Raw genomic sequence first — 19,194 nt, forward strand, 5'->3', positions numbered from 1 at the left:
ACATGTGTAAATAATGTATGTATGTAACACCATGTATTAATATTGCCGCATGATTTCTCAAGAGTTTGATTTAGGTGTAGTGTTTCCCTTGTTGCAGTTGCCTTTGCTGTGTTTCTGCCACTTTCGATACGATGTGGCGTGAGATGGAATGTTCCCAGCAGTCCTTGAAAACACGACAAACACGACCAGGAAACGCATGCACAGGCTGAATCATCTCTCCATTCACTTTTCATTCACCACGCTATATAAATATGACTTGCAAACGCACACCCCCACGGCAGCTACTCCAGACTCTGCGCCGTCATGACACCCCGGCCAAACCACTCGGCGACGGTCCTAAACTTGTCTTCGCTGCGGTCGAGATCGTCACGGAACAGCTCGTGGCGCTCGGCGTTCTCGTCCTGGCTCTTCTTGAGTGCGCGGATCGTCGCATTGTCCCTATCACAGAGCGGGCACTCACCGTCAACGCCGGTGCCGCCGCGCAGGCAGCGCTGGTGGAATGAGTGCTTGCACAGAAAGTGCACGGCGGGCAGCTCGAGCGGCAGCGCGCACTGGTGGCAGCGCGTGGCCTGGAACACGGCCGGCTTGCTGCCGAGGTCGGCGATCTCGGCGCGGCGCTGGTCCGTTTCGGCGCGGAAGGCCGCCACGTCGCGCCGGTTCTCGGCAATGTCGCGCCGCTCGCGCTCGATGCGCCTCGCCAGGTACGGCTTAATCATGCCCATGGTGGCCACGGCGTTCTGGCTCAGCGCCTGCACCACCTGCAGCGGCGCCATCAGCCCGTCGCGGTCGATGCGGTCGAGGATGCCCGCAAGCTCGTCGGGCCCCGCCTCGTCCAGCACGCGCGCGTCCGACGTCAGGTACGACAGCGCCGCCGGGTACAGCTGCGGCGCCTCGGGCCCGTACTTGCGCAGCGCCTTGATGGCCCCGCGCGTGTCCTTGGCCGATGTGTACGACCGGAAGATGTCGAACAGCAGCCCCGACTGCTCCTTGACGAGCGTCGTGCCGTCGCGGAAGTCGGACAGGTGCGACAGCAGCAGCACGTTGGAGTTCTCGATCGGCCGCTTCTCGTGGCCCGTGCCTTCGATGAGCGCCTTTGCCTTCTGCTCCCACTCCTCACGGTGCTGCGCCCCCTTCTTCTCGTTAGACTTGTGCAGGTACATCTCGAAGAGGGTCGTGTATACGTCGGTCTTGTCAGCCTCTGGAAGCGTGTCTTCCTTCGCGAGGGCTTCTAGAAAGACGATGAACTCGTCGGGGTGGTCGATGAACGACGAGAATGCCGTGCGCGGGCGGGGCGGCGTGTAGCTGGGCACCGGCACATCCTCTGGCTTGAGGACAAAGGGGGCCTCGCCGACAGCTGTCAGCTTGGCGCTCTGTGGCGCGACCGGCGCTATCGCCGACGTGTTCATGTACGGCAGCGGCAGCAGATTGCTGAGGTTCTGGACCGCATTTGCAGCGCCGGCCGCAAACCCGCCGTTGACCACGGGGGGGTTGGGGTCGACGGGGGACGGGATGTCGACCCTGGCACGGTAGTTGCCCGTGTAGTAGTCGATGAACACCTTCGTGGCGCTCTTGGGGCAGTGCTCGATGAGCACGCGGGCGTACTTCATCAGACACGGGTAGGCCTGGATCGGTTAGCTTAGCTTAGAGGGCAAGTAGTTCGGTCAACTGGAAGGGGCAGACTGACAGTCTTGGGATCCAAGTGGCAGATAAAGTCGAGCGCCTCGTCGTACGCCTTGGAGTCCTCTATCAGAATGTCGACAACTAGGTCGTTTTCGCCGTGCTTCTTGGCGAGGTACGCCGCCTGCTCGTAGTAGCCGCCCTGGCGGCACATGGAGATGGCCGTGTCCAGGTCGAACTTGAGGTCCCCCGGAGACTTGATGAACTTTTCTAGCTTGTCAATGTCCTTGAGCTTGGCGTAGCAGTTGAGCAGCAGCGTCGTGTGGTCCGACGTCGCCTTGTGGCGGTCGTGCAGCTGCTCGAGGTACTCGATGAGGTTGTGTATCCGCTGCGTGTCCAGGAACTTCCTGATCACCTGCGACGGCTCTGTGCTGTCGATGGCCTTGATGTACTGGGTCATGGCTTCGTCATACGCGCCCTTTTGGTAAAGGTAGTCGCCGTACTTGCGAAAGATAATGCTCTGCTGTGGGCCGTCCATGCCGGACTTCTGGGCCAGCTCGACGGCCAGCGTGTAGAGGTTGCGCTGGTAAAGCATCTCGAGACGCTGCGCCAGCGGCTTCTCGTGGTAGCGGAACACCTGGACGGGTCAGCTCTGCCTACAGCGGCAGGGTGACCAAACTGCAAGGGACTTGCTTACCTTGCCATCCTGCGTCAGGGTGTAGAGATCGCCCCAGAGCTGGAAGACGTGCTTCACGTCGGCCAGCACAGTCTCGCTGTGGGCGACGATCCTGAGGTCTGGGTGTATCAGCGTAAAGGTGAAGATGCTGTCGGCGGCAGCGCCCCAGAACCGCCGCCGGGTGTCGGATTCGGCCGACGGCGTGGGCGGCGAGACCAGCGCAATGTAGTCCTGGTAGACGGCGATCAGCTTCTTCTGCGCCTCGTATGCGATGGGCGGACCGCGGCCGTCGAGTGTGTACGTGTAGATGGCGTCGTCGCGGCCGACCACGATCTCGCCCGTCGCCCTGTCGACCGCCATGCACCCGACACCGCAGCCAATGTCTTCGACGGTGCGCGGGGGCAGGCCGTGGCCCTTGCCGGAGATGACCAGCTTGAGGATGCGGGACGTGGTCGCGATGAACAGGGTCGTAAGGGCCGCGTCGACATGCAGCTCGACGCCCGTGACGGGCTCGTCCGACTCGTAGATGATGCGCTGCTTGGTGCCGAGGTCGTGGATCAGGTCGCCGCGGATGGCGGTGACGGCGCCGTTGGCGAACCCGACCGCCAGCTGCGTCAGGTCCTCGGTCATAGTTAAGGCCGATATCTGCCCCGTCAGAGCAGGATCAATTAAACAACACAGGCAACACGTACCGGAAAGGGCTTCTTGCCATTGTTGATGGTGACGGTGCTGAGGCAGGTGGGGATGCCCGTCTTCTTGACGGGCTTGTCCAGCGCCCACACCTTGAGGACGGGCGCGTTGCTCGAGTCACCGGTGCTCAGCTCTTCCTAGATGGCTGTCAGATGCTGTCGGAAGACAACGGGGCTCGACGTACTGCGATGGTGACCAGCAGGCTTGTGCCGTCGACCTGGCGCATGTGGGTGATGGGGCCCGTCTCGTAGGCCTGAAAGGTGCGGACGACCTTCCAGCTGGCGCCGACGATGCGCACGTGGCCATCGTAGCTGCCGAGGAACAGGCTGTCGGAGCCCGAGCAAATGCTGGAAATGTCGTTGCTCTCGAAGAAGGCGCGCGTGTCGTCGTCTGCGATTTTGATCTGCGTTGCGTCGAAGAAGTCAAACGACCTCCACTGCGTCGCATTGCATTAGTCCCCGCACAAAGCTCGAGGTTCAAGACATATCAATCCTACCGTCAGCGCCATGGTCGCATCTTGTTCCGGCGTGCCGATTTGCTGTGCCCTGGCGTCGTGTCTGTCTGGTGTCTGGTGTTGGTTGGTGAGCCCGGCGCTGTGCCTGCGCTGGTGACGACTGACCGACCCACTAGAGCTTGAGCTCCCGCCCCGCCGTGGCTTGTCAGAACGCGGCAACCCTAACCCTGGGGATCAAGTCAAAGTCGAGGTCGAGGCAGCAGCCTGGGTTCAGGAATGTTTTAAACACCAATGATGAGAGGATAAATGTTCTAGATGATACATTGTCTAAATACGGGGAGGGGCTTGGCGATCGTTGATATCGTCTATCCCAGCATGGACCTTGCCATGTGCTTGTGCTTATCACTCCTGCCCCCTGCCCCCTGCCCCTGCCCACCGCCCGACGTCTCCCCACAAACCATCATCTTCTTCTCCTCGCAGCCGAAAGTCAGGTCAAGGAGCGGGACCATCGACGGCCGCCCGTGCGCACACTGAAACGGGAACGCGCACCCGGCAAGGCGCTGGACCAGGTCTGAGCATTCATCCAAGGTCAACGCGTCGTTGAACATGATGGCGCCTATAGTGTTAGCCACGGCTCGTCTAGGGCAGATCTGGCGAGGGGACTCACTTCGGCAAGACCGCGAGTTGATGAGGTCCAAGATTCCCTCTGGGCAATCGTGGAACCTCAGAACCCAGTCGTGCTCTGCATCGGCGGAAGTCATCGAGCCGCCAGCCATCGAGCCGCTAGCCATCGAGCCGCCAGCCATACCACTGCCGGCCAGCCCCACATGGTCGTCGTAGAGCTTCCACACCTGCTTCCGAAGCAGCTCGACGACAAGTCTCGGTTCCACGCGGCACCTCTCCAGGATGCTCGGCGGCAGGCTCTGGACCTCCACGGTGGCCGCGCCATCCTCTGACACTGCCGACGCCGCACGGGACACGCCATAGAATATGCCCCAGTGCCGGAAATGCTTCGTGAAGCGGCCAAGGAGCTCGCCTTCCTGTCTGGGTAAATCAAAGCGCAGTGGCTTTTCCAACGTTTCGCTCTGCGCCACCGGATTGCCGTCTGCAGTGTTGTCCGGAGCGAAATACCCCTTCATCAGCCCTTCCACTCGGCACCTCTCGTCGGCGGCATGCTGGTCGATGAGGACAAGAACGCATTGCTGCTGGCCGTCTTGTCGCTCGGTCTTCCCAGCGCAAGCCCCCAAGTCAGAGTGCGCCGTAAATATCTTTGCCAAAATGAACTTGCGGTCGACTTGGCCAATGACCTCGGCTCTTCGGAGCGAGCCTTTGGAGATCCTCCCCGAAAGGGCCAGCGAGACGCCGCTGTTGGGGAGGTCGACGTTGATGCCCTCGACACCGCAGCAGTCGTGTCCTGCCTGCTCAATTCCAAGCAGCTCGGAAACCTGGGGAGCACAAGGGATGGGGGGCTCGGTGGGTGCAAAAACCAGGCTGCTGCGGACCTCCATTGGTGGTTTTGAGCTGCGGCTGGGCACCGTCTTTACCTGCGCACGTCGAGGGATACCTTCACCCTCAATGTCCCCCCGATTCACCATGAAGCCCGTCCGCGAGTTTATAAGCGACGAGTTTATAAGCGACTTGATCTTGGTTGCTCGGTCGATCCAGACTATAGTGTCGTCCGTATCGGGGCCCTCTTTCTCGGTAGGCTGGTCGGCAATTTGTTCCTGCGACTGGGCAGAGGGAGTTGCCGCTACGTCGTCGTCGTCGTCGTCGTCAAATGGCTTCCGCAAGAGACCCCCTGGCCGGCCAAACAGGGGATTCGCAGTGCTGTGGCGCGGCTCCGATGTTGTCTGGGCAGAGTCTTCACTGTCTAGTGAGGATGTGCCTGAGCCAAGATATTTTAGCTCTGCACTTTCTGGGCGTCTAGACTTCACTCTAGACCAGGACGCGAATGGCGACGCACTTCTCGTGTCAGGCCCTCCAGCTTTCCTCGCCGCAGGCTTGTGTGATTTCGGCGTATCTACTCTTGGAGATGGCCGTCTTGCCTGCCTTTTAGTTGCCAAGGATGTCGAAGACGGGACAGACGCTTGACTTGCCAAAGCCGAGCTACCGTTTGACGCTCCGAGTCTGTCCAACGCATTGACAGCCCTGGGGCGGAACTGGTGTTTCTTCAAAAACTCGTGCGCAATCACCTGGAGTAGATTTGCGATTGTCGCCAGCTTCTGATGGCTCTCGTCAAACAACGATTCAATATCACAGGTCTCCATTTCGCCCTCCAGTGTTATCTGCAAGACGAACATGGGCCAACGATCAATGGCGCGTTTTGGCCGCAGCTCTTTCCCCGTGAATCCGGAGGTCTTCCGGGGAAGCCCCTCTTCAAAGTCAAGGTCCTCCACCACGCCAAAGGTCGAGTTGGCAAAGGCCCGGTTGAAGTCTTCGTAGAAAAAGTTTGAATTTGCTTCGTTGTCCAGCGGCTGGACGCCAAGAGCAATGAACTGCACGCGCTTCGTGGCCACAGGGAGTAAAGAGATGCAGCCGTTTACAGAAACGCCATCGGCAGAGGCTCCAACAGATATCCACGACTCTGGCCTCCGTGGTTCTGCCAAGGGAGTTTGTCCAAGAAGCCTCGTGGTCCGCGCAACCATCCTATCAGATGCCTGAGAGCTCCTGGTCTGGTCTGCAGGCTCAGGCGTGGAAAGCGAAACTGCGCGGCGGGAATGTGCATCACGAAGAGAGACAGTCGCTTCTCGAGGCCACGCAAGCAACAGAGCAACAACAGCGTGAGCCAGCTGGTCAAAGTTCTTAACGGTGCCCAGCCGTTCCGCTTCGAGAGCGCGATGCTTGACGCGAACGGGCATAGAGCCAAAGAGATCACGCACGGTGACACGCGTGCCACTCGGGAAAGCCAATATCTGCTGCTCAGGCAGGGCGGGCATGTTGCGGGCTATTACCTTGGCATTGTGGGTGGTCAGGGAGTTGTGCGACCGATACTCGTGGTGGTGGGACGTGATGGACAGCAGCGAGAGCGCCGCCAGAGACGCCACGAGCTCGCCATGCTTGCCATGGCAGTCCGCTTTGGGCGGATATCGTGAAGTGTCTGCACCAGTGCACGCTGTTGGCAATCCAGAATAGACAAAACATAGGTAGAAATAAAACCGAAACGAAATAAAATTAAAAGAGGCAAGACTTGGACTTACAGTGAAGCTTGCCAAGACCTCCGTCTTCTCCAAAGTCGGCCGGGGGGATCCCTAACCCGTTGTCTTCGACGTGGCAGTTGCCCCGGCTGTAGTCGACCGAAACATTGATTTTTGAGGCGCCCGCATCCAGCGAGTTGCGGATCAGGCCGCACACGGCGTCGTTTAGGGTGGTAATGGCGCTGGAGGACCTGATCTGCGCGACGACATCACCGGGGAGCGGCCGGATTGACATGGCGTGCCCGACCTGACATGTCGCCAGTCGCTTCCAGCAGTATCCAGGCGCTTGTTTCAAGCTGTGAGTGTTGTGCCGTGTTTTTGCAGTGTTCTTGCAGGCGTTCTGGGGTGTGTTGCTAGCGCCTGAAGACTCGGCTCCAGCTCCGCTCCGCTTCAGTCAGGTACCAGACCCCAGGTGAACCACCCACCAGGCAGTGCGTAGTAGATGGCCTGGCCTCAAACTGAAATTAGCAAAGCAACAAGGAGCACCGGAAGTTTGGAAAGTTTAGCAAAGGCAGATACGCGTGCGCGACACGATCGCACGGCCAGGACTCAACTGCGCAGAGAACGAAGAACGGAGATTCGGTCTAGCCAAGCCTAACCCTAAGCCAAACCCTACCACTAACCCGCTGAGCACAGCACTCGTGACCCCACACGTGCAGCTATAGGCCTGCCCAGGCCCAAAGCCCTGGCCTGGACCCAGCTTCCTTCATGTTCACACGGGTTCTCCGAAGATCACCCTGGTTGCCTGGCTTCGTCATTGACCGACCTGACCCCGGCATCCGAACGCTTGGGACACATCTGGTTAGTGCAACCTGGTGATCTGGACGGCGTCTGACTGCTTGCTTGCGCTGGACGACCGACGGCATTCCCACCCCAACGTGCGACACCGAGACATCCATTTGACAAAGCGCGCTACAGCAGCACGCAATCCCAACTTCAACACCATACCACACCAGCATCAACCCCGGCGAGCAAGACGATACAGGTATAATACATATAAACATTCCGCCCGACATTCCACCTGCCCACCGACCAGCGCTGTGGCTTCCTGCACGAACCAAATCCACCGTTGATTCTGGCCTTGCTGCTCCAACAAACGTTGACCGTCCTGGACCACGGCAGCCGAAGAACTGAAACTTACGCCGCACGACTACCCAATTAGCCACTGCCCGCTCTCGTTGTTCCTCCACGTCCTCCGACCCAACCATGGCCATGACTGAAACAGCGCCTCAACCGCACGGTACTGTTCCCCTCTTTTAAGCCTACACTTCTGCGCAATCGCGCTTCCATTACGCCTCGCCGCAGACTGACCACACTCCCTTCATGCCTCATTTCCCAAGCACCTTCCGAAGCAGACGCAACTCGGCACCGCCGCTGAGTCCGTTCGACACCGCTGACACCATGCCAGATCGCGCAGGCCGCACCGGCCGCCGCCGGCCCTTCTCGACGCTGATGAAGAAATTGGCCAACCTGAAGGGCTCGGCTGGCGATGGCACGAAGCAGGCGAACGCGAAGCACGGCGCCGACGCCAAAAATCGGCAGTCCAAGAACAACAGCAACAACCCATACCCCCAGTCTGGCCCAGTCGGGCTCGGCGTTCCCATCCAGGACAGCCACTACTCCGTCTCTACATCTCGCAGCGGCAGGTCGTCGAGCATCACATCCATCGATCAGGAGAGCGGGTCAGTCAGGTTATCCACAGATGGGCTCCCACCGCCGACCGCAGGAGGGCGCTCGATGGCGCCGACCGTTTCGACGGACCACACGTCGACGGCGCTCTCGCACGGCGCGTCGTCGCTCGCCGGCACCAGCCGCACAGCCAACGGCGGCATCGATTCGCGCCGCGGCGGTGACAGCACCTTCTCGTCCCCGGCGCCGTCTGTGCGGTCCCTGACCACGACCCTGACCACGATACAGTCTATGGCGCCCAACGGCGCGGCGCCCCCCCAGGCCAACGGCGGCAACAGCAACAGCAGCAGCACGAGCCCGAACCAGTACGCGCACCAGTCGCAGTCCAACTCGCAGATCATCCACTTCAACCAGCCGTTCCCCACCAGCTCGCCCGCGTCGGCCATCCCTGCACACCTGACGCCCGTCATCAGCGGCGGCGGCGGCGGCGGCGCGGCCTCGACGACGGGGCACCCGACGACGTACGCTAGCGCGACAGCCAACAACCTGCTGACGGACAACGCGTCGATCCTAACGCTGGCGTCATCGTCGAAGCGCCGGCGCCGGCGCTCCTTCGACACGGACGCGTCGGTGCGCGCCCTCGCGCCGTCGTCGCTGTTTGGCGGCAGCCGCGAGTCGCTGCCCCTCAGTATCCTTAGCGCCAACATGGACGCAGCGCCCGGCGGCGCGGCGCCCACCACGCCCGGCCTGCACCGCGGCCCCAGCGGCATCGCCAACGAGCGTACCAGCATCTACTCAGCCACGGGAATCCTAGCAAGCGAGCGCAACAGCTTTTACGCGAAGCCGACCATCGGCGGGAGCACAGCGGCAGGGGCAGGGGTAGGAGCAACGGGAGGCGACGCCGCGAGCGTGCGCAGCGGCCTGCTCGGTCACGGCCGCCCTGATAGCGTCAGCGGCAGCATCGGCGGCGGGCTCGTCACGGCCACGAGCCCGCTGGCCAGCCCGCGCGACAAGAGCGGCGGGAGCGCCAACGGGAGCGGCGGCGCCGACGAAAAGGACGGCAGCGCTGGGACGAGGGTGTGACCATGTGTCGCGTCTCTGCACTTTGCGGCGCAGCACGGTGTGGGCGCCTGCCGCCTTGTTTGCGCCCGCATGGCACCCAGCCCCCTTTGGGTTCTACGTTTTCTTATGCGTCGGCGTTCTGCGTTTTCATTGGGGTTTACGGATCACCTCTTCTCGTCTATCATCTCATCCCTTCATCGACAGGAGACGGACAGGCTACACGGCGCTCTCTTTTTTTAGTCTGGATAGGCGGCGGGCGGGCAGGACGTGGCGGACAGGTGCGGACATGGAAGTGGGTGTCTTTGGTCTGGTTGTATTCCATGCACGTGTTGGGGGGGTGGGAGGGAAGGGATGGAAGCTACGAGGCTTTGTGTCTGCCGTATGTGGTCAAGTATGCTCAGTTTCATTTTCACTACGACTAGCCCAGAGGACTCACTACCGGGGACAATGCAGGGCTTGCGAGGGGGAAAGAAAAGACAAAAAAAAGTCATCGGACGACAAAGGCGGGTAAATGGCTGGCTGTCCACGTCCACACACAGCCCCCCGTCCATATGGGGCGCAGGCATTTCCGCGGGGGTTCGTTATTCACATCTTGTTTTATTAGGGGTGGAGCAGGACTACCTAGGCATGTACATTACAGACGAGCCCCTCCAGTGATGGGCTGGGAGGGAGACACCTGAGCGGTGTGTCTGAGCAGACGGGGCCGTTGCAGAGCGTGAGCATGTGTACGGCGGCGTCGGCGCCAGAAATAATGGGCAGAAATATATCTCGTGTGATACCCAGCTGCGGCGATCTACTTTTGGACCCGGCATGTGTTGCGTGTTGTCGCCATGTGCATGCATGGAATGGTCACTGGAGGTGTGGCTGTAGATCGATGGCAAGGCTGCGTGTCAATTGCGGCGGTATATTCGTATACAAGTGCGTGTCGTTCGTGGCTAATACGGCAGCGGCGTCAGGTCGAGGCCTTCGACGGAGAACTTGAACGAGTCGTTTCTTGCGGTCGGAATGTTAGCTTGTCGATGAGGTGGGGACTGGATGGGAATAATACGTGGGTGCGTGGGTGGAATCGGATCATGGGATGGAGTGTTTTCAACGAACAGGGGGACAGGGGATGGATGGAAAGCCAGGCAGAGAGACAGCATCAACACAAATCAGAGGCCTACCTCGAATAGCTCCCCGCCGTGTCCAGGTCCAGCCTGCCGCGGATGCAGTCGTCAAAGTCGACATCTGCATAGATGATGCCCTCGTCGTCCTCCCACTGCGGACCAGCTAGCACCTCGCCGAACGGCGAGACAATAGCGGAGCCGCCGCGCGAGACGAATTTAGTGTCGGACGACGCGGACGCGGCAGGCTGGTGCCCGTTTGCCACTGACAGACGCTGCGCCTTCGGGCCGTCCCCGCACAGCACGATCTCGTTGCCGTCCTCGTCAAACACCGACTGCCGGCGTTTTGTCTGCGACGCTGGGCGGCGCGGCTGCTGCTGCTGCTGCTGCGGCGGCGGCGGCGGCGGCGGCGGCGATGGTAGTGCGATCTCGAAGCCCTCTTCGGTCACGCACGAGCTGCGGCGGTTGCCGCTGCCAAAGTGGTCTGGGTCCGGGAGTTCGTCGACCGCGTCGCCGTTGCTGCTGTCGTGGGTGACGTTTGCAGCGGGGTGCGTGGCGGTTGGTTTGCGCACGCACATGTTGGCGGTCACGACGAAGCAGCGGCCCTCGATGGCCGCCGTGCGCATCAATGGCAGCCACGTGTCGCGGCCGTCGGCGGTCGGGGCAAGGTACAGGTTGATGTTCTGCGCGTACAGCGACTGGCGCACGAGCGGCATGTAGTTCTCCCAGCAGATGGCCGCCGCCAGGTTGATGCGCACGCCGCGGATGATAGTGGTCACGGCGCGGAGCGTCGCGGGTGAGCCCTGCGCCCACACCAGTCTCTCGGTGCCGGTCTGTGGGAGTCGGTGTTAGCGATTCAGTCTGCACACAAAGGGACGCACGCTCGCGAGACGTACGGGCATGACCTTTCGGCGCTTCCCGATGACGCCGAGGCGCGGACACACGTAGACGACGGCGCAGTACATGCTGCCGCCGGCCTTCTCGATGCAGCCCGTGACGACGAGCACGCCCGTCTGGCGGGCAATCAGCTCGAGCTGTTCCCGGGTGCCGTCGCCGCGCGTCTTGGCGTCGGGGCTGCCGTCCAGGCTGGCTCTCGGCGGAGTGGCGTCTCCTGGCCCGCCCAGCTCCCTCCTCAGCCACGCCGCGCCGGCGCCGGCGCCCCCCTCACCCACCGAGTCGCCCAGGTCGACGGCGCTCTGGAAGTAGCGCAGGTACTCGTCGCGGCCCTCGCGCGAGCGGGAGCCCATGACGCAGCCAAAGGCGGTTCCGGACGGGTAGCCTCCGATGTAGGCCTCGGGCAGCAGCAGCACGTCGATCCCCTTGACCGCGGCCCGCCGTGTGATCTGCGCCAGCTGTGCCAGCGTCTCGGCTGTTGTGGCCGCGGTGCCGGGCGAGGCCGCCCCCAGCCGGATTCGTGCGGGCGGTGCCATGTTTCAATCGAGTCAGTGACGAGCAGACGGTGGACGGGATTTGCACGAGTTAGCAATTGGCCAGGGAAAGTATATACGGTTAGCCCAGAAATATACAGGCAGTGCCAGGCCAAGATTCCAGGGCAGCCCCCGAGACAGAGCACATGACCAAGCTAAATAGGAAACTTCTGGTGCTCTGTGTCAACGAGGAGATGCACAACAATGATGACAGCAGGGGTCACACCACCAACGGCGATGCGGGGTAGCCCGTCTGCAGCGCCCCTACCCCGCACCGGGCCCTGATCCGAGATTGAAAACAGTGGGGGTCCAGTGTGGCGGTCCGCCGCTGGCGTAACAAGAAGCACGGGAACGGGCCCTCCCACTCTTGTTCCCGAGCACCGAGCACCATCTGAGGTGAATCGGTCACGAAACAAGTTGACAGAATTCCAATTACAAAAAGACCCCATAGCAAATACATAGACTGTGCGAGGCTAGCCCTCGTTCACATAATCTCCTCGGCTAGGTCCATGAGATCCATCTTCCTGACACGCTTGTACGTGGGGAGCAGCTCTCGCGGAAACCAGTCGTACAGCTTGCCGCCGGGTCGGCCAGGCACCGCCGCGAGCTCTTCCTCGTCAGATCCCATGATCATCACGCCCAGCGCCGTGCCCGACAGCCACGCCCAGACCATGCCGTCGCCGATAAACGCCGCCGCGATCCACTCGGCCGCGTCGTCATGTTCGCTGTCCGTCCTGCGCGCCGGCTTTGCCTTGCGCCCGGCCACGCGGGGGTCCAGCTTCCCGACCAGGGGGATCGCGTCGGCCGAGATGGCGACGATGCCGCTCCAGACGTAGTTCTTGCCGCCCTGGTCGTCAGCGGGCGGCGGGCCCCAGTTGGGCTCGAAGATGGCGGCCATGATGCCCAGGTTGTGCGCGTTGGCGAGAGCGCCCATCTTGCTGTCGTCGTACACGGCGATGTTCTCCATGCCCTGTTTCGGGCCGAGGCTGAAGCCGCCGCCGAGCAGCACGTGGCCGGGCACGCCGGCGGGCGACGTCGGCCGCTGCGTCGCGTAGTCGAAGCCCGAGCCGTAGATGACGGACCACGACCGCCGGCCGTCGAGGTCGGGAAAGTCCCTGCCGGGCCGCTGCGCCGTCATCTGCGCGAGGATCCCGATGGCCTTGCCGCGCAGCCCCGGCACCAGGTGCGGCGCAAACCCGTTGGTCGCGTGCACCACGTGCCGCGCGCGGATGGTGCCGCGGCTGGTCGACACGGCGTACGGGAAGTCTGCCGCGCTGCCCGGCTCGATGCCCTCGACGGCCGTCATGGTCTCGAGCGAGAGCGACTTGGGAAAGTCGGACAGCAGCTTGTTCCAGATGGACGTCACAAAGCGGTACGGCCATAGGGCGCCGGCCTTGTACGCGAGCGCGCCCTTGACCTGTTCGTTGACGGAGAATTTCTAGACGCGGGCTGTGTGAGAAGACCGGCGACTAGCATGCTAGCATATCCAGTCAGGATCACTCGTGCTCACCTCGCGGGCCTCGGCGGCCGTCAACACGGATACGTCGTGCTCGGGGACCCATTTCCTCAACTCCTCGACCTGACCCACCGCCTTGGAAAAGTCGTCGTCGTCGAGGAAGAAGTCGGCCGTCTCGACCTCGCGGCACTCAGCAATGTCGATGTGCTCGGCCCGGCACAGCTCGACGAACGTGTCGAGGTGGCGCAGCTGGAAGCGGATGAGCTCGGCAGCCCGCTGGGGGCTCATGCGCTTGCACAGGCGCGCAAAGCTCTCGTAGGCCGACGGTTTGATGTGCCCGCCGTTGCGGCCCGTGGCACCGCTGCACAGCGAGCGCGCCTCGCAGACGACGATGCGGCGTGCCGGCTCCCCCGTGCGGCGGCTCTCGTGCAGCACGCTCCGGGCGATAGCCGCGGCGGCGATGCCCGAGCCGACGATGACGATGTCGGCCGTCTGCGGCAGCTCGGGCGACCGCACGTTAACCAGCCCAGGGAACGGCGGGTCCTCCTGCCAGAAGGCGACGGTGGGGTTAGCGACAGGCAGGCCGGGCGACTTGTTGGCGCGCGCGAGCACTTCGTTGTAGTCGGCTGACAGCCCGCGGATGACACCGATAACACTCTTGACGCCCTTGACGGCGCCGACGAGGCCCGAGATGACGGCGCCCATGTCGCTGTTGGTTGTTGTTGTTACAGGTTGGTTCCTCTAGACAGGACTCGGCTGAGTCGGGTCAAGTGCGTGGGCGGTGTTGCATCCTTCTTCGGACTCTCTTGGCAATTAGGTCCAGGCCCAGCTCGGAAACGAAATGGTTACGTAGCATCGGCGGAATGAGGTGCTGTACGGAATAGACAGCGTTAGAATTGCCAACAGTGTATCCCGGAATAATCTCAGTTCAGTTGGTCAATTGAGTTCTGTTGCGGGTGTCAGGTCGGCATCGTGCTGTAGGTTCGACTCTAGTTTCCAGACAGAATTGTTTCCAGACAGAATGGTTTCCGGGCAGAATGGTTCAAGACAGAACGTGGGGGGCGGCCTCGAACGAGACGGGAAGCGGTGCGGAGGCTGTAAATACAGTACCCTCGAGGTCAATCCAAGCTTGGACCGCCATCCCAAGCCAGCCATTGGGTGGGATGAATTCGGCCCCTCCCGTCTCACTGCGACTCGACTGCAACTCAACTGCAACTCGACTGCAACTAACTGCGACCTGCAACCTAACTGTCTGTCGACCGTGCATCGCCGCCCATCAACACGGCACGAACATTGGTCATCTTGGGGCAGACGCCTGCCATCGCTACCATGGACAGCATGGTCATGGCTCTGCAGCAGGTGCAGGCTTTTGTGGCCGTGGACGAGAACGCGGCCCACGGCAGCGCGACTGCCCACGCAGCCCAAGCCCAGGCCCAGGCCCAGGCCCAGGTGCCCGGCGCGCCTCCACCTCACGTCGAGATGCAGCCACAGCACCAGCCACAGCACCAGCAACACCACCAGCAACACCACCAGCAACACCACTAGCAACACCACCAGCACCAACACCAGCAACAGCACCATCACAACCACGAAATCTTCCAGCAAAACCCCCAGTACCAGCAGCCCTAAGAGCCGCGTCCGCGTCATCCGCCGCCACCGCAGCCCAAAACGCGGCGCAAGAGGAAAAACCACGTCCCTCGCGAGCCCACGCCGCCGCCCGGCACCAAGCGCCCCAGAATCAGTCGGGCCTGCGACTAGTGTCGCGGCAAGACCAAGAAATGCCAGGGCTACCAACCGTGCGCAAACTGTACGTCGTCTTCACCAGGCGATGGCATCTCCCGTCTCGCCCCCCCGACACCTCACGTGGTCACGTGTTAGGCACGGGGATGGGCCGGAGCTGCACCTACGAGATGCCCTTCCTCAAGGGCCGCCCCAAAACGCCGCCTCCGCCGCCCGAGAACCCGGTAAGCCGCAACGTGCGTCGCGACCTCGACGCGCCCAAATCGTCACGCCAACGCGGCTGGGCTGCCCGGGCTTGTGACCGCTGCCGCGAACTCCGCAGCGGCTGCTCGGGCAAGTTCCCCTGCGATAACTGTTTTGAAGACAGAGTCACCTGCACTATCAGGCTGTAAGACACTCTCTCTCATCTCATCGGGCGCCGCTCACAGATGGCAGCCGAAACACCACCCCGCCGCCGCCCCTTGGTTCGGCTAAACGGCCCGATGGCGAACGGCCCGATGGCGAACAGCCCGATGGCGAACAGCCCGATGGCGAACAGCCCGATGGCGAGGAGGACGACGACGACAGCGAGGGCCATTCCGAGTCGTACGAGTCAGACGCTGGCCCTCGCCGCCGAGGGGTCGCACCGGCTGCTATTACGGCCGATATTTCCGGCCTCCAGCTAGCCCAGCGATATGCGAACGAAGAGCCACCGCCCCTCTTGTCCCTCTTCAGAGCCTGGCACAAACTCACCCTGGCACAAACTCACCCTGGCACAAACTCACCCTGGCCCCCAGTACCTCTGTCTCCCAGTGCCCGCCCGGCCGCCCCGTCCGCCCCGTCGGCAGAGTGCCCCTGGCCGGTGACCTGCCCTTCAACAATTCGGCCCTCATGACCTTTCCGGACCGAAGCGTGTGGTTTATCCTGCACCAGCAGTGCATCACCGCCTGGACTGGCACCTTTCACTTCCTCCACACGCCCACCGTCAACGCGTGGCTCGAGAGGGTCCAGAGAAATGCTAGCGCCGGCTTTGAGCTCGGCGAGGCATCGGCCACTCGAAAGCCGCCATCGCACTCATGACCATGGCTCTAGGGTCCATCGTCCCCGCCAAGGGCATCGAACACAAAAAGTCTCACAAGTTCCCCGCGGCCTGGACTCTGCACAACGGGGACAACTTCTTCTCGTCTGCCCTCAACCTGACCGACTCGGACCCCGCCGAGCCGTCGCTAGAATCCGTGCAGGCCCGCCTTCTCCAGTCTCTGTATTTCCTGTCCACGTGTCGCTTCACCCAGGCCCGGTACACATTCAGCAGCACCGTCCAGATGATTTTTGCCATCGGGCTTCACCGTCGGCTCGGCAGAAACAGAGGCCTCGGCTCCAACGTCTTCTTCCGCCCCGACTATGCAAGCATTCAGTGCCAGAGGCGGACGTTTTGGTCTGCAGTTGTCCTTGACAGACAGCTCAGCATGTTCTTCGGTCGGCCCGGCCACTTTACCGCCGACACCATCGACCAGGACCTACCCGACTGCGTCAACGACGAGGATATGGGCAACGAAGGGCCCATCCGCCCGTCACAGGGCGATTGCTATATCGACGGCCTCGTCTCCTTCACCAAGTGAGTCCCACCGAGTCCCACCGAGTCCCACTAGGTGCGGCAGGCTTAGCTAACATTCTCGACTCAATGCCATCCTCGACAGGATACGAAGCGAGGTCTACGCATTGCGAGACATACCGGAAACCGTCAGGTTTGATGTCGCCACGGAGCTCGCCAAGGAGCTCGACGACTGGAAGGTCCATGTGCCTGGCATCTTGAACACGTACAAGCCTTCGATGCTGCACACCATATTCCGCCGACAGGCCACCCTGCTTGGCTTGGCACACTGCCACGCCCAGATCCTCCTCCGCCGCCCCTTTCTCACAGCGCCGTATCCCAAGGATGACAAGGCGCAGAAGATCCGCGATCCCCAGATACGGACCTGCATCGTCGCCTGCCGGGATTCTCTCCAGCAAATCATTGGGCTCGCTCGTGATTTGGATAGCGTCTAGTTCTAGTCTCTGTGGTATGTCCATCACATTGCCTACTGCGCCGCCGCATGCATCCTGGTTCTTCCTCATATTCGACAGCGCCAAAAGGTCCTCTTCGCCGGGGCCCGTTTCCGGCCAAACGACATCACTGATGCCAGGTTGCTAGAGCTTGCTGAGAAGCCCATCAAAATGCTCACCGAAGACACGAACCAGCATTCCTCGGGTCGCAAGTGGGCCGTGATCCTGCAGAAGCTGAGAGCCGAGACCGAGCGGCAGGTCACCGTAGTTCGAGAAGGGAGCCTTGCGGCCATGGTTGGCGGTGAACAAGTCGTCATCAACAGTGACGACGACGACGACGACGACGACGACGACGACGACGACGAGAGCGGCGACGAGGACGAGTCGCCCAACGCACAGCTAATGGGGGATGCGCTACGGGCCCATTGGGAGGTGGCTGCCAACGCTCCTCTCCGTCCACCTCCGCCTCCACCTCCACCTCAACATTCACGGTCGCACACACATGCCCCGGCAGCCGCCACGGCAGGTAATACCCCGGCCGACAAGGCCGACAAAGAACGCATCCAGCCAGTCCTCGTAGCCGGCCTGTGGGACAAGTGGATACTCACCGACTGGATTGACCTTGATTCTGCGGTAGGTGCCACGTCTTTGCTTTCTCAGCTGGAGCTAACCTTGTGTGTCTGGCAGGCGTTTGGGCCAATATCCGATTTCGAGCACATCCCCGTTGCCCCCCTTCCTAATCACCAGTTCACAACTTCACTTCAGATACACATAACACAGGCTCTTGACTGATAATACTTCTAATCCCGCCCAGACATTTACTCCCGACATATGGCACAGGCTCTTCACTGATAATACTTCTAATCCCGCCCAGACATTTACTCCCGACATCTAGCCCGACAAATATCCATACCCAATCGTACACATCACCTCTGCCGGCCTTGGTCGAACAGTAATCTCCATCTCACGATAAACCCGATATCTGCTTCATAAGCAGGTCCACACTGTCTACCACCTTGTCGAAGCGCTTCATGACATCACTGCCCCCCACGAGCCGCTCAGCAACCGACCCATCATCACTCTCGAGATATTTCTCAACCGCGTAGGACAGTCCCTCGCTTTGTGTCTGCCTATTCTTCATTAGCCTTGCTCTACTCTTGAGTCTGGCTCACTTACTCGTCTCCTGAGATCTTGAACGCTGAAGTGTCTTGCTGAGGCATGCTAGATGTCGACGTGATATTTGGCCCAAGCACGTTGTTCTGCAGTGTATCGGTACTTGCGGTTTCAGTGTCTGAGTTTGAAGCTGTTTGTCATGGACACCCAATTGAACAATTCCCATAGCAAAGATGCACATCTCGCTTTTATATTGAATCTCTACAACCGAATCTCTGCAAACAACACCGCGGATCCGTGGTTCCAACTCGCGATTGAGCGTTTCCAGGCATGGCGTCACCTGCACACGGCGTTGTCCAAGTCTCCATTCAGGCACGAGGCTGAGTCCACCTCACCGAGCTCTCGTGGTGTTTTTCGTGTCAAAAATGATCGTCCCGGCAGCCCGGTATCCGCATTTGCGCCATAGAGTCGGGTTGGAGCCTCAGTCGTAGCTGTCTCTGCAAAGCATCAACGCTGTCCCGCGGGACATTGCCAAATCAGCTGGGCTCTTGGACCAATTCCCAGCTGCATTAAACCCCCAGCAATCCCGAAGCGGAATGGAATGGCTCGGGATACATGTACATCCGTACATGGCCGCCCCGCCCCCACAGCCTTATCTGCAAGACGCAATGTTTCCAGAGAGAGCAGGTACATTAGGCAAGTACAGCACCTTGCTCGTCGCATCCGAGCACTCCATTCGCGCACGCGCACACGGATACCCCTCCCGTGTTCCCAAGCTGGCTTGTGCCCTCATGCGTGTCATCGCTGGCACGTCCAATACCCCGTCGGGCTAGGTATGACTGCGCAACTGCGTGCTCCTCGCGCTCTCTGCACACTTGAAACACGTCATTGGCGAATTGCTCTGCTTCTAGGCGTGTGCCATTACACCAGAGCTCGATTCTCCGCATCTGCGCAAAGCATATTGGGTATAAAATTCCCTCTGGATTCCGTTACGATGCCCTGAAGCCTAGT

The 19,194-nt window shown here is 61.1% G+C and overlaps 8 protein-coding genes across 8 annotated transcripts; 4 read left to right on the plus strand and 4 right to left on the minus strand.

The window, feature by feature from the left end:
- Positions 1 to 52: 52 nt before the first annotated feature.
- On the minus strand, positions 53 to 3,646 carry B0T26DRAFT_439643 (uncharacterized protein). The gene is made up of 6 exons (XM_060435037.1): positions 3,480 to 3,646; positions 3,168 to 3,419; positions 2,986 to 3,120; positions 2,315 to 2,938; positions 1,685 to 2,254; positions 53 to 1,622 (listed from the first exon to the last, which is right to left on the minus strand). The coding sequence occupies exons 1-6, from the start codon at positions 3,489 to 3,491 to the stop codon at positions 282 to 284; spliced, it is 2,934 nt and encodes a 977-aa protein (XP_060291068.1). The 5' UTR covers positions 3,492 to 3,646; the 3' UTR covers positions 53 to 281.
- On the minus strand, positions 3,601 to 7,199 carry B0T26DRAFT_725120 (uncharacterized protein). Its single transcript, XM_060442734.1, has 3 exons — positions 6,635 to 7,199; positions 4,105 to 6,534; positions 3,601 to 4,053 (listed from the first exon to the last, which is right to left on the minus strand). Exons 1-3 carry the CDS (start codon positions 6,864 to 6,866, stop codon positions 3,803 to 3,805), a joined length of 2,913 nt encoding a protein of 970 aa, XP_060291069.1. The 5' UTR covers positions 6,867 to 7,199; the 3' UTR covers positions 3,601 to 3,802.
- A 755-nt stretch (positions 7,200 to 7,954) lies between these two features.
- B0T26DRAFT_743471 (uncharacterized protein) lies at positions 7,955 to 9,343 on the plus strand (the record flags this gene model as incomplete). Its single annotated transcript, XM_060444264.1, has 1 exon — positions 7,955 to 9,343. The coding sequence occupies one exon, from the start codon at positions 7,955 to 7,957 to the stop codon at positions 9,341 to 9,343; it is 1,389 nt and encodes a 462-aa protein (XP_060291070.1).
- A 914-nt stretch (positions 9,344 to 10,257) lies between these two features.
- Positions 10,258 to 11,855, minus strand: B0T26DRAFT_655735 (carbon-nitrogen hydrolase; the record flags this gene model as incomplete). The annotated part of the gene is made up of 3 exons (XM_060438646.1): positions 10,258 to 10,315; positions 10,486 to 11,258; positions 11,322 to 11,855. 3 exons carry the CDS (start codon positions 11,853 to 11,855, stop codon positions 10,258 to 10,260), a joined length of 1,365 nt encoding a protein of 454 aa, XP_060291071.1.
- Positions 11,856 to 12,002: 147 nt separating this feature from the next.
- Positions 12,003 to 14,471, minus strand: B0T26DRAFT_725130 (FAD dependent oxidoreductase-domain-containing protein). The gene is made up of 2 exons (XM_060442735.1): positions 13,363 to 14,471; positions 12,003 to 13,290 (listed from the first exon to the last, which is right to left on the minus strand). Exons 1-2 carry the CDS (start codon positions 14,011 to 14,013, stop codon positions 12,337 to 12,339), a joined length of 1,605 nt encoding a protein of 534 aa, XP_060291072.1. The 5' UTR covers positions 14,014 to 14,471; the 3' UTR covers positions 12,003 to 12,336.
- A 332-nt stretch (positions 14,472 to 14,803) lies between these two features.
- On the plus strand, positions 14,804 to 15,564 carry B0T26DRAFT_725132 (uncharacterized protein). The gene is made up of 2 exons (XM_060442736.1): positions 14,804 to 15,436; positions 15,484 to 15,564. The coding sequence occupies exon 1, from the start codon at positions 15,137 to 15,139 to the stop codon at positions 15,347 to 15,349; it is 213 nt and encodes a 70-aa protein (XP_060291073.1). The 5' UTR covers positions 14,804 to 15,136; the 3' UTR covers positions 15,350 to 15,436; positions 15,484 to 15,564.
- Positions 15,565 to 15,794: 230 nt separating this feature from the next.
- B0T26DRAFT_725134 (fungal-specific transcription factor domain-containing protein) lies at positions 15,795 to 17,372 on the plus strand. Its single transcript, XM_060442737.1, has 3 exons — positions 15,795 to 16,642; positions 16,725 to 17,087; positions 17,219 to 17,372. The coding sequence occupies exons 1-2, from the start codon at positions 16,104 to 16,106 to the stop codon at positions 17,071 to 17,073; spliced, it is 888 nt and encodes a 295-aa protein (XP_060291074.1). The 5' UTR covers positions 15,795 to 16,103; the 3' UTR covers positions 17,074 to 17,087; positions 17,219 to 17,372.
- On the plus strand, positions 17,041 to 18,050 carry B0T26DRAFT_440022 (uncharacterized protein). Its single transcript, XM_060435039.1, has one exon. It carries the CDS (start codon positions 17,242 to 17,244, stop codon positions 17,860 to 17,862), a length of 621 nt encoding a protein of 206 aa, XP_060291075.1. The 5' UTR covers positions 17,041 to 17,241; the 3' UTR covers positions 17,863 to 18,050.
- Positions 18,051 to 19,194: the final 1,144 nt, after the last annotated feature.

Source organism: Lasiosphaeria miniovina (genome assembly GCF_030549165.1).
Source record: "Lasiosphaeria miniovina strain SMH2392-1A chromosome Unknown B0T26scaffold_7, whole genome shotgun sequence".
Classification (NCBI taxonomy): Eukaryota; Fungi; Ascomycota; class Sordariomycetes; order Sordariales; family Lasiosphaeriaceae; genus Lasiosphaeria; species Lasiosphaeria miniovina.